Source organism: Anomaloglossus baeobatrachus, chromosome 6, assembly GCF_048569485.1.
Source record: "Anomaloglossus baeobatrachus isolate aAnoBae1 chromosome 6, aAnoBae1.hap1, whole genome shotgun sequence".
Lineage (NCBI taxonomy): Eukaryota > Metazoa > Chordata > Amphibia > Anura > Aromobatidae > Anomaloglossus > Anomaloglossus baeobatrachus.
The window spans coordinates 374,847,959-374,861,371 of NC_134358.1; the positions used below are offsets into that span (position 1 = coordinate 374,847,959).

Sequence of the window (13,413 nt, forward strand, 5' to 3'; positions counted from 1 at the left end):
ACTACCCGGCTTCGCCCGTGTTAATAATCGCTGTTAACAAAATAGAATGTATTAACAAAATTGTATTCTGCACACAAAAACCACAAAACAAATAGACAGAAATGTAATTATTAAAAGGTAAAAACTAAGCTAATAGAAGCATTTCACAGCATATATTTCCAACACCACAACAGATATTCCACACAGATTTAACATCCTATGACCTCACACATACTGAGACTGTCCTTTTTTGCCTATATTAACCAATGAAAGCTCAGATTAATTAACTGTAGCAAAATAGAAGCTAAGCTGTGATTGGTTGCTATTGGCAGCCTGATAAATCTCCAGGCAACAGAAAGCCCTCCCCCTGACAGTATATATTAGCTTACACATACACATATAGACAGGTCATGTGACTGACAGCTGCCGTATTTCCTATGTGGTACATTTGTTGTTCTTGTAGTTTGGCTGCTTATTAATCAGATTTTTATTTTTGAAGGATAATACCAGACTTGTGTGTGTTTTAGGGCGATTATGTGGCGAGGTTGGTGTATGTGTGGTGAGATGTGTGCTGAGGGTGGTATATGTGTTTAAGCACGTGGTAGTGTGTGGCGCATTTTGTGTGTGTGTGTCCATATCCCCGAGTGTGGTGAGCATCCCATGTCGGGGCCCCACCTTAGCAACTGTACGGTATATACTCTTTGGCGCCATCGCTCTCATTCTTTAAGTCCCCCTTGTTCACATCTGGCAGCTGTCAATTTTCCCCCAACACTTATCGTTTCACTTTTTCTCCATTATGTAGATAGGGGCAAAATTGATTGGTAAATTGGAACGCGCAGGTTAAAATTTCGCCTCACAACATAGCACCCGGCGCTGCCCGGGATAGTAACTGTCTCTCTGTTTCTCTCCCATTCTCTGTCTGTCTCCCCCTCTGTATATATCTCTCTCTCTCTCTTTGTCTGTCTGTCTCTTTCCCTGTCTATCTCTTTCTCAGTCTGTCTCAATCTCTTTCCCTGTATGTCACTTTCAATGTCTGTCACTTTCCCTGTCTGTCACTTTCCCTGTCTGTCACTTTCCCTGTCTGTCACTTTCCCTGTCTGTCACTTTCCCTGTCTGTCACTTTCCCTGTCTGTCACTTTCCCTGTCTGTCACTTTCCCTGTCTGTCACTTTCCCTGTCTGTCACTTTCCCTGTCTGTCACTTTCCCTCTCTTTCCCTCTCTTTCCCTCTCTTTCTGTCTCTTTCACTGTAAGTCTGTCTCTTTGTCTGTGTCTGTCTCTTTGTCTGTGTCTGTCTCTTTGTCTGTGTCTGTCTCTTTGTCTGTGTCTGTCTCTTACCCTGTCTATGTCTGTTTCTTACCCTGTTTGTGTCTGTCTCTTTCCCTGGCTGCATTGTGACATGCCAACATTCCATATAAGGGCGTGGCTGCGCATTCTTCTGAAGTTCTGGCTGCACTGTGGCTCCCAGCTCCATTCGCTTTAATGGAGACAGGTTTTTTGGTGAATAACTGTAAAGCGTGGGGTTAAAATTTCCCCTCGAAGCATAGCCTATGACGCTCTCGGGGTCCATACGTGTGAGTGTGCAAAATGTTGTGGCTGTAGCTGCGACGGTGCAGATGCCAATCCCGGACACACACACACACACACACACACACACATTCACCTTTATATATTAGATTACACAATATTACAACACAGGGATGGGTAGGATGGGGTTTCTAGGTCACACAACACCATGCTTGTAGGTTAGAACATATATGGAACCTGACAGGTTCCTTTTAAAGAGGCTTCTCCAGATAGCGGAATTTTGCATTTTTTTTAGACGTTTTGGAGAAAAAACTGCGCGGAATGCTTTATATTATCCAAAAAATCTTGGAGTTTTTGCTCATTTTTCGCTTAAAAAACCCAGTAAAAAGACAGCGTGTATACCCTAAGTGACCTGTACTAGACCACAGTGTATGTGTGTTTCATTTTTTTCCAGCACCCATGACAGCACCACGAGAGAAAGGATCTGCCCTTCAAGGACAGGAAACCTACAAGATAAATAGGGGCGGTACCTGTCCCCGCATCAGTTGGTTTCCTGTCCTTGAACGGGGAACCTCCAGGAGCGGCGGTTCAAGATGGCCCTTAGGGGTCGAAGCCACCAAGTACCCCATCCCTGGCTGGTCAGTTCTGGCAGTGGCACGGGTCCTGCTACAGCCGGCTGAGGGGAACACCACAGCAGGCCCACGGGGGCTTTGTCTATGTGTGTCAGCGTCAGCCGCCTTCTTTTCCTCTCAGCAAGGGACAGCAACGCTGTCCTTCTGGCAGGTCTGAAGACGCACCACAGCAGACCATGGGGGCTGTGCCTGTGAGTAGCAATGCCACCCACGCTCCAGCGATGCAGGAGCAGCGACACCGTCTTACATGGCGTGAGGTGCCAGTGGGTGAGTGGTGGCACGAGTCTTGCCCAGAATGTGCCTCCGTGTCCTTATGTGAGTCTGCCCTGATGCTCTGGGTGCTTGGTAGTAGCAGCAGCAGCAGCGTGTAAGATGACGCCATCTTGTGTATGGCCAGCCATCGTCTGTTCGTCTGCGCATGCACGAGAGAGTCTTCACAGATTTGAGAACATCCCTTGCTATAGGGTGTTCCTGGATGAAGTGCTACTGACGTCACCTCCCAGAAGTGACCGGGGCTGTGTGTTTAAAGCCCTAGCAGAGGTGAAACAAACCGATGGTTAACCCCTCCAGTAAAATGGACAAGGAGCAACAGCAGCCACCACTGTTAGCAGAACGACTAATCACATACATAGCACATCATGAGCTGGTGTCTGTTCCGGCACCATGATGTGTAACCACACAGTGACAGTTCTGTGTCGACAGCTGTCACTGACAGAGGTGTGCTAACAGCCATGTTTGCGGTCACCACACTCAGATCGCTATTATCGGTCAGTCGATCTGAATGGAATGTGAGCGATGGCGACATTCATGGTTGTGGAAAGAGGTAGCCTCTCTGACCTCTATCATCACAGGGAGCCATGGATGCGGCACACAGAGATCAAACAATGACCTCCTGTTATGCCAAAAAAAAAAAAAACAACACAGCACAGGCTGGGACTCAGAAGAGGCAACAAAAGAGCAAGCCTCAGCGCGCTCGGGAGAGCAGCACTACTGGCTCAGGTGGGATAGGCTCTGGAAGGAGCAGCACCAGATCCAGCCAGCGAAGTGTCTAAAGTCGGCAGGACCAATGACAAGAGGACCTGCAGGGGAGATTGGTCTGATGACATTGTAGCACCCACGGGGCAAGGGGTGAACTTTACTCGTCGCCTGGCCGGTGATGTCGGGTCTGAGGATGTCACGGGTGGCCCTGCCCGTCTTTGTGGCCCCGAGGCATACAATAAAAGAGGGGGGGATGATGATCGATGTTTGTCTCATGACGCCACCTGCGGCACACGGCCAGGGATTAGCCGCCGCTGCTGTCACTGACCTTTGGAGTGGATGGTTGTAGCAACTAAGATATTTCTGCTCCCCACAGGTGAAGCGGGCCCCGGGGAGGGTGATGAGGGTTGTAGTGATGGCTACCCCCCTAAACACGGGGTGCCGGCAAGGACAGGCGTACAAAGTCTCTGCGGTTTCAAGGTTTCTTTACTCACAGTCCCGGTTGCCACTCCCAGAGAACCGGTCACCGCCGTGCTAGGCCCCAGTCGATCCCGAGCAATTCAAGGTCACCACTGCTGTTCCCACTGAGTTCCTTTCTGATCGGGGTCCCTCCAATACCAGTGTATGTGGAATGTGAAACGCGCAGCGGGTGTTTCCTGCACTCTCCGCAGACCCTGGAATCCCGTGTAGCTGTAGAGAACCCGGGCTGAGCTACCTGCCTCAAGCCGCGGGTTCTATGGCGCTCCCAAAAGTGCGAGGTAATAGAAGATTGGACCTAGGTCCCAACTGTGTCCCTCACCCCAAGCTGTGCCTGGGGTTGACTGACCAAGTGTGAAGATGCTCCTTCCCTTTTTCCCAAGTGGTGCCCGCCCCCAGGTGGTTGTCCTAGTGACAAGGAAAGTCCCATGCTTCGTGATGGCCATCCCCCCGGTGGGAAAGCACCTAACTGTGTTTGGTTTGGGAATATGAGAAACGCCAGCGATTAACCTCTCCTTACCCGGGATGAGTACTACATCTTAAGTGAGATGCAGTACCCTGTGGCGACTGAAGCCTTAGGGGCGCCACAACATCATTCCTCCTAACCCGGTTCCGAAACTTTGCATCTGAGTGGTAAGTGACCTTCATGAAAGTTCACTTTGTAAAGAGGTCCTTTTGTCTGTTTTCCTTTCAGATTCAGGACAGACCCAAAAATGTAAATAAAAAAACCAGACATAGGGAATACGCTCTCTGTAATCGGGAGCTGTTTAGTACCTGGTCTAAAAAGCTGTGCCAGGACTGTATCCGGCAAACCCTATCAGAAGAGGTCCCTGGGTTCGCTTCGGACCTTAGGTCCTTGATTAGAGCTGAGATCAGGGACTCCCTTAGATCCTTATCAAAGGAGAGTCATAGCCTTAAGGAATCCAGACCTGCCTCACCCTTTGAAGAATCAGACCGGTCCGAGGGGGAGTGTGATTCTTCTGATTCTGTTTCCCACTTCATGTCAGACAGTGACTCAGGAGGTCGTCAATGCCTCCCGATTGAAAACACTGGGAGGCTAGTGAAAGTTGTCAGGTCCACTATGGATATCCCTGAAGAGAAAACCCAAAGAATGGTTCAGGATCATATGTTTAGTGGCCTAGAACAAAGAAAACAATGCGACTTCTCGTTCATTGATAAGGTGCAGTCCCTCATTACAAGAGAATGTAAGCAGCCAGATGAGAGGTGCCTCCCAAGAGCCTTTAAAAGGAAATACCCTTTTAAGGAAGCAGCCTGTTCCTTCCTATGACAAGGCCCCTAAGCTGGATGTCACTGTTGCTAAGGCTTTGAAAAAAATTCTCTGTCCCTTGAGGATATGGGGACTTTGAAGCACCCTTTGAAAAAGATAGCTGACCACTTCCTCAAGAATGCCTGGGAATCATCAGCTGGGGCTTTACGACCAGCTATTGCAGCTACTTGCGCAGCAGGGTCCCTGGCAGTATGGATTGACTAACTCAAGGATCAGCTGAATGAGGGCGCCCCTGGAGAGAATGTCATGTCATCACTCCCCTTATTACAAGAATTTAAAAAAATGGGAGCCGGAGTATGAGCTGGTATACATGCAGCTTGTAAGCTCATGTTCACACTGGCCATAGGATAAAGAAAAATCAAAGACAAAAAATAATATGGACGTATTCCCTGCTGTAACTGAATAAAAGCATAGTGCATATAAATAAACATAGGGTACTTAGTAAACACTGTTTTTGATAATAAAAAAAAAAAACACTGCCTTATTACGCAGGCCAGCAGTATTCCTTGCAGATGCATCTGCAGATTCAACCAGGTTGGCAGCTAAGTCAGCAGCCCTATCTAACGCAGCCATATGGGGTCTCTGGTTGAAGTGCTGGCCGGGAGATATCAAAAAAAGATCAAGAGATCAAGACTTTGCGCTATTCCATGCCAAGGGGAATGCAGAAAAACTGTAGAAAGGATGTGCAAATAGGGTCTTGCCTGGGTATAAAGTTAGAAAGAGAAAATTCCAGCGCTGCCCAATAAAAATACTCCACTTTATTAGAAAATTCTTAAAATCCAGCGTAACAGCTCATGATCTAGATCTTAGTGAGAACTACGCGCTTCGACGCTAGGTCTTAGTCATGTTCTCTATCCCTCTCTGACCACAACATCCTCTCCTTCAAGCTCACAAACCCTCGTCCGCCCCAGCACACTCCCACCTATCACAAATTCAGAAACCTACAGGCCATTGACTCTCAGACACTTAAGCTGGTGTCACACATAACGACGACGACAACGACGTCGCTGCTACGTCACCATTTTCTGTGACGTTGCAGCGACGTCCCGTCGCTGTCGCTGTGTGTGACATCCAGCAACGACCTGGCCCCTGCTGTGAGGTCGCCGGTCGTTGCTGAATGTCCAGCTTCATTTTTTGGTCGTCACTCTCCCGCTGTGACACACACATCGCTGTGTGTGACAGCGAGAGAGCGACGAAATGAAGCGATCAGGAGCCGGCACTGGCAGCTGCGGTAAGCTGTAACCAGCGTAAACATCGGGTAACCAAGGGAAGACCTTTCCCTGGTTACCCGATGTTTACGCTGGTTACCAGCCTCCGCCGCTCTTGCTGCCAGTGCCGGCTCCTGCACTGTGACATGTGGCTGCAGTACGCATCGGGTAATTAACCCGATGTATACTGTAGCAAGGAGAGCAAGGAGCCAGCGCTAAGCAGTGTGCGCGGCTCCTTGCTCTCTGCACTGTGACATGTAGCTGCAGCACACATCGGGTTAATTAACCCGATGTGTGCTGCAGGAGAGCAAGGAGCCAGCGCTAAGCGCGGCTCCCTGCTCTCTGAACTGTGACATGTAGCTGCAGCACACATCGGGTTAATTAACCCGATGTGTGCTGCAGGAGAGCAAAGAGCCAGCGCTAAGCGCGGCTCCCTGCTCTCTGAACATGTAGCACAGCGACCTTATGATCGCTGCTTCTGCTGTGTTTGACATCTAAGCAGCGATCATAACAGCGACTTACAAGGTCGCTGTTACGTCACCGAAAATGGTGACGTAACAGCGACGTCGTTGTCGCTGTCGTTTAGTGTGACACCAGCTTTAGACTCTCTACACTTATCACTATCCCCTATCTCCTCACTTTTTCTGTCCCAATCTGGCTGTAAAGCACTACAATGACACACTCAGAAGCACCCTGGACCAAGTAGCACCCTTCACCCTCAGAACCTCCAAACACCAAGTAAAACAGCCTTGGCTCACATCACAAACTCGATTTCTCCAGCGATGCTCTAGGAGTGCCGAACGCCTATGGAGGAAATCCCGCACACCAGAAAACTTCATCCACTACAAGTTCATGTTAAGGACCTACAACTCTTCCCTTCACTGCGCCAAACAGACCTACTTCACCACCTTTATCTCCTCACTATCCAACAATCCAATCCAATCTTTGACACCTTTCACTCCCGCCTCAGTCCCAAAGCACAGACCCCTATCACAGACCTTCATGCTGATGACCTGGCCTCGTATTTCACAGAGAAAATAGAAAACATCCGCCAAGAGATCAGCTGCCAGCCACCAAGCTTTGTGAATCCCATCCCTCCCCATATCCCATCAAGCTCACTTTCAACATTTGACCCAGTCACAGAGGAAGAAGTCTTCAGGCTCCTCTCTTCTTCTCGTCCTACCACTTGCCCTACTGATCCCTTCCCCTCACACCTTCTCCAGTCCCCCTCTCCGGTTGTCACTACTCACCTAACTAAAATCTTCAATCTCTCTCTCTCTTCTGGTATCGTCCCTTCCTCCCTCAAACACTCTATCATTACTCCATTATTAAAAAAACCTTCCCTTGATCCGTCCTGCACAAGCAACTACAGACCAGTCTCCAAACTCTCCTTCATCTCTAAACTCTTGGAGCGCCTGGTCTACTCTCGCCTCACCCGCTACCTCTCCTCTCACTCTCTTCTAGAACCTTTACAGTCTGGCTTCCGCCCTTTACACTCAACAGAAACTGCCCTTGTTAAAGTGACCAATGACCTATTGACAGCAAAACGTAACGGTGACCACTCTCTGCTTGTTCTTCTTGACCTTTCTGCCGCCTTCGACACTGTTGACCACCATCTCCTCTCTATGCTCCATTCTATCGGCCTAAAGGACACTGTTCTTTCCTGGTTCTCTTCCTATCTTTCTGGCCGCTCATTCAGCGTATCATTTGCTGGCTTCACATCTTCTCCTCTTCCTCTCACTGTTGGGGTCCCTCAAGGTTCAGTCCTTGGCCCTCTTCTTTTTTCCCTGTACACTACCCCAATTGGAATGACCATCAGCAGATTTGTCTTCCAGTACCATCTTTATGCTGATGACACACAGCTATACACCTCATCCCCTGAGCTCACCCCCGCTGTACTATAGAACACAAGTGACTGCCTGACTGCAGTTTGCAACATCATGTCTGCTCTCTATCTGAAACTTAACCTTTCCAAAACTGAACTTCTGCTTTTCCCTCCATCTCCCAACCTTCCTAAACCTGACATCTCCCTCTCTGTGTGTAGCACAACGTTAAGTCCTAGGCAGCAAGCCCGCTGCCTGGGGGTTATACTTGACACTGATCTCTCCTTCACCTCCCACATACAATCTCTTGCCCGCTCCTGCCGCTTGCACCTCAAGAACATCTCTATAATCCGCCCCTTTCTGACAATGGAAACGACAAAAACCCTCACCGTGGCCTTGATCCACTCTCGCCTTGACGACTGTAACTTTCTATTAATTGGTCTCCCCCTAACTAGACTCTCTCCTCTACAGTCCATCCTTAATGCCGCAGCCAGGGTCACCTATCTGGCTAACCGCTACTCGGATGCCTCTGCTCTGTGCCAGTCATTGCACTGGCTGCCCATATATCACAGGATCCAATTCAAACTGCTTGTTCTCACCCACAAAGCTCTCCACAGTGCAGCACCCCCCTACATCTCCACCCTCCTCTCTGTCTATTATACCACCCATTCTCTACGCTCTGCAAATGACTTTTGACTAACATCCACACTAATTCGAACCTCCCACTCCCGAATCCAAGACTTCTTCCGAGCTGCACCAAACCTCTGGAACGCTCTACCCCAAGAAGTTAGGACAAATCACAACTTACTCAGCTTCAGACGCTCCCTAAAAACGCATCTTTTTAGGGCGGCCTATCACACTCCCTAGCCAAACTAATTTCACCTAATCCCTCTACAACTTCTCAGAACATAACCCCACGTCAAACTCTGGCACCCAAATGCATCTCAAGGCTCTGGCCAACTGGTCCAGGAAGCCATTATATATCCCCCATTTCCTTGAGATGGCTGGATTGTCATTGTAAATTAGCACTTGTACCTTGCCCCTCCCCCCATCTCATTGTAGATTGTAAGCTCTCACGAGCAGGGTTGCCTTTTTTTTTTTTCCCTTTTAAATATTGTATCTTCTATAATTGTTACTTGTTTGTATATGTATATGTTTATGTATATGTGTATGAGCCTCCTGAATTGTAAAGCGCTGCGGAATATGTTGGCGCTATAGAAATAAAGATTATTATTATTATTATGTTCTGCTCGAAACGCGTAGTTCTCACTGAGATCTATATCATGAGCTGTTATGCTGGATTTTAAGAATTTTCTAATAAAGTGGAGTATTTTTATTGGATAGCGCTGGAATTTTCTCTTTCTAACTTTCTACCTGGTGGCTAGACCATTCCGTGCGCAGGACATTTATATCTAACAACAATCAACTGATTGGTGAGCTGGACTTCTTTCCTTTTTGTTATTTACCTGGGTATACACCAGCTTATTAAAAGGTAACAAACTCAGCTAATAGGGTTGTGGTAGTCACAACACCTATAATCACCAAGCAGATTTGGCGCACAGCCGCAGCCCCGAAAAAGACAATGCGTGGAATTTGGAGAGAAGTCGGGTTTATGCCGCGCTACCACCAGGATACAAAGTTCATTCATTCATCTCTTTTATTCTTGTACAGGTCTACACGTTTCAGAAATTGCAGTCTCCTTCGTCAGGACAATTTAGAGATAATGAAATATCTCAAATTGTTATAGTTATAGTCAGTCAGTCATAGTCAGACGTTGCCTTATAGAATATCTCTCAGTCACTAGTGTATACAGGAAAGGCAAGATCCTGTTTGTGTTTTTTTTTTCAGAGTAATAGATAAGGGCTCAAAGCTTCTAAGTCCACTTTAGCTAGGCTGATCAGGGAAGCCATTTCTGTCGCCTACTCAGCTAGTGGTAGGGGATGTGCCTGCAGGTCTGAAGGCTCACTCCACAAGGGCAAATGGCATCTTCCTGGGCTGAAAGATTGGACGTCACTATCGAGCAGATCTGTAAGGCGGCCACATGGTCTTCACCTTCCACTTTCTATAAGCACTATAGGATGAACTTATCCTTTACTGACCTCACCTTTTGGGAGAAGGATTCTGCAAGCTGTAGTCCCCCCTAAAGTATTCTTTTGTCTATGTAATTCTCTCGTGGTGCTGTCATGGGTGTTGGAAAAATACGAAATTACTACCGGTAATGTTTTTTTCTGAACCCATGACAGCACCCTTACATTCCCTCCCTGCACGTGGATAGCTTAGCAGTATTTTTGCTGCACGTGGTTATATGTTGGTGCTGGTTTGTTATAGCAATGTCATGCTCTCTAACCAACTGATGTGGGGAGAGGTGACACCCCTTATTATCCTGTAGGTTTCCTGTCCTTGAAGGGCGAATCCCCTCTCGTGTTGCTGTCATGGGTTTAGAAAAAACACATTACCAGTAAGTAATTTTGTATTTTCGTTTGTTTATTCATGGCTCTTGTTCTGAATTGTGAATTGTGTTTTTTTTGTAGACTGATATAAAGGAAGCGTATGACACAATTCCTCACTCAAAACTTGGGGAAGTAATCTCACAAGTAATTAATAAAGATATTGAAGAGATTTATTGCATACGACGCTACGCCATGCTGTGGATGGATTCACATGGCCGGATGAGGAAATCTTTTAAGAGACATGTAAGGATTGTTTTATTACCAATCACAAAGCATGGGTTTATATGTGTCCTGTAACTGTTATTGCACCACTAACATTGGTAGTGTCCCACAGCTTGGACCCCTATTGTTCTCAGGAAGGCAAGAGGTCTAGCGCCCTGCTAATTGCTGACACTGTGTAATATTTGTCGAACTTGAATAGTACCGAGTTTTCATTTACAATTCATGGCATAGTTTAGAAGTAGGGGAACAGACTACAACCCTATTCTGTGAAGCACTGGCACTACAATAGAAGAATCTTCTTCACTCATTCAACATTTAATTTGTCACTTGTACTGTATTCTTCGCAAAAGAAAAAAAAATTGTTTAAAGACCAGGTGATCAAAATATCAGCTAAATGCTCATGGTTCTTCTGTGATTGACATTTGTGTGATATTTCTTTACCTAAGGTAAAATAAATAGTAACTTTGCTGAGATTTGTTAGGAACAGGTCTGAGTAAAAAAATCCATCTGCCCTTGTCAAATTATAACCTTGTATCAATGAACATTTAGAAAAATTGAAACTGGACGCTCATGCCTACTGTTCACACCAGATGTCAATCAGCTGAACAGTGGGCATGAGTGGAGATCAGCTGTGACTGCTCAGTGCTGCCTGGTGACTGGACCAAGGTGTGATTACAACAGTGCAATAAGAAGCTGAGTCCTGCACCACTCGTGCGTCTCCGTTACCCAGATGATAAACTTTCACTTGCAGGAGCTTGCAGCACCAGTATAAGAATTACTCCGGACACAGCGTGCTGGTCAAGTAAGAAGGTACGATCCAATCAACAGGGTGAGATGAAAAATGACCGCAAAACAGCTGCTATACCGGATGTTCTTTATTCAATCTTTGTGCAGGGTAAAAATTGCGGCGGGAGGAGACCTGGATACCGGCCCCTCACAGAGGACGACGGCCGTTTCGCCTGTCAATAGGCTTCTACGGGTCCCGGTGGACCCGTAGAAGCCTATTGACAGGCGAAACGGCCGTCGTCCTCTGTGAGGGGCCGGTATCCAGGTCTCCTCCCGCCGCGATTTTTACCCTGCACAAAGATTGAATAAAGAACATCCGGTATAGCAGCTGTTTTGCGGTCATTTTTCATCTCACCCTGTTGATGTGATTACAACAATGTGACACACTAGATCAGAGGTCTCAAACATGCGCCCCCACCCCCCTCCCCCAGGGCTGCTTGTTGCGGCCCGGAGACACCATGACGATCGCAGCTCTATTCCGGGAGTCGACATCGGCAGGACTTTACTACAATTGAATAATTTGTGGTGTCGCGCAGAGGAGCTGTCTGCATTATACCAATGGCTGCTGCCCGCCAATCAGATGCAATGAAGTGACGTCGCTGTATGACGTCATCTCCTTGAATCTGATTGGCCAGCGGTAGGAGACCAGATCAGGGTTCAGGGCGCTGCGGTCTCCTCGCTGTGTTCTCCCTAGGGAGGTCATGAGACTCTGCAGCATTAATTCACATGCTGAGGCCTCTGAATTCCGCACCGCAGGTCAGTTTTTCACTATGGGCCGCACACTCACAGTGGGCAGGATATTTTTAGAAAGGATGGGCACAATACTACTGGGCAATATACCACAATAATGAGCACAATACTACAGAGATCAGCACAATACCACAAGGAAGGGCACAATACTACAGAGATCAGCACAATACTACTGGCCATAATATTACAAGGATGGGCATAACTCTACAGGGCACAAGGATGGGCACAATACTACAAGGATGAGCACATTACTACAGGGCACAATATTACAGGGCACAAAGATGGACACAATACTACTGGGCACAATACCACAAGGATGGGCACAATACTAAGATGTTGAGCACAATACTACTGGGCACAATACTACAGGGCACAAGGATGGGCACAATACTACAGGGCAAAATACTACAAGGATGAGCACCTTACTACAGGTCACACAGATGGGGACATTACTACAAGATGTTGGCTAAGATTACTATATGTTGCTGCTAATTTTAAAACTATTTTACAAGAAGGTGATAAAATTCAAAATAAAGCATGAATTTTATTTTTTTGCCATTTAAAAAATGCTTTTTTATATATAAACTTAACAAAACAATAAGTGCAGGTTTGTTATAATAAACAAGCAAGAATTCATTAAAAATGTCATTTTGTCATGCAAAGAATTCAACCCCTCTCAATTTTTTTTTTTTATATGCGGCCCATACACCCAGCTGAGTTTGAGACCCCTGCACTAGATGTTTAGATGTTCTCGTTTCTGTCATGCTCTGCTTTTATTGTCATAGCAAATCCAGACCCCACACGGTCTATTTAAATCCAACAAACATGAGACAGGATAGGTGTCAGATTATTGAATAGAAGTAGATGTGATCATATAATCATATCTGATTTTATCATTTTTTTTCTTGCATTTTGATGGTGTTTTTAAAATTGAGATAAAGCAATGTGACAGAACAGATTTAATCAAAGATTTAAAGACCAAATGACTAGTATGTATAACTGATGAATAAAAAATAGCAGCACTCCGCCAATGAGTGAAATAAAAAATAAATCTATATATATATATCTAATATATAAAGCTGTGTGTGTGTGTGTGTGTGTGTGTGTGTGTATGTCCGGCATTGGCATCTGCACCGTCGCAGCTACAGCCACAAAATTTTGCACACTCACACGTATGGACCCAGAGAGCGTCATAGGCTATGTTTCGAGGGGAAATTTTAACCCCGCGCTTTACAGTTATTCACCAAAAAACCTGCCTCCATTAAAGCGAATGGAGCTGGGAGCCACAGTGCAGC

General features: G+C 46.6%; 1 protein-coding gene across 2 annotated transcripts in view; it reads left to right on the plus strand.

Annotated features, from left to right (window-relative positions):
* Positions 1-13,413, plus strand: part of TERT (telomerase reverse transcriptase) — a 121,079-nt gene that overhangs the window by 56,450 nt on the left and 51,216 nt on the right. For both annotated transcript variants that reach the window (XM_075315027.1, XM_075315028.1), the window contains exon 6: positions 10,442-10,603. In XM_075315027.1, the coding sequence (XP_075171142.1) occupies positions 10,442-10,603 (162 nt within the window). The remainder of the gene's footprint in view (positions 1-10,441; positions 10,604-13,413) is intronic.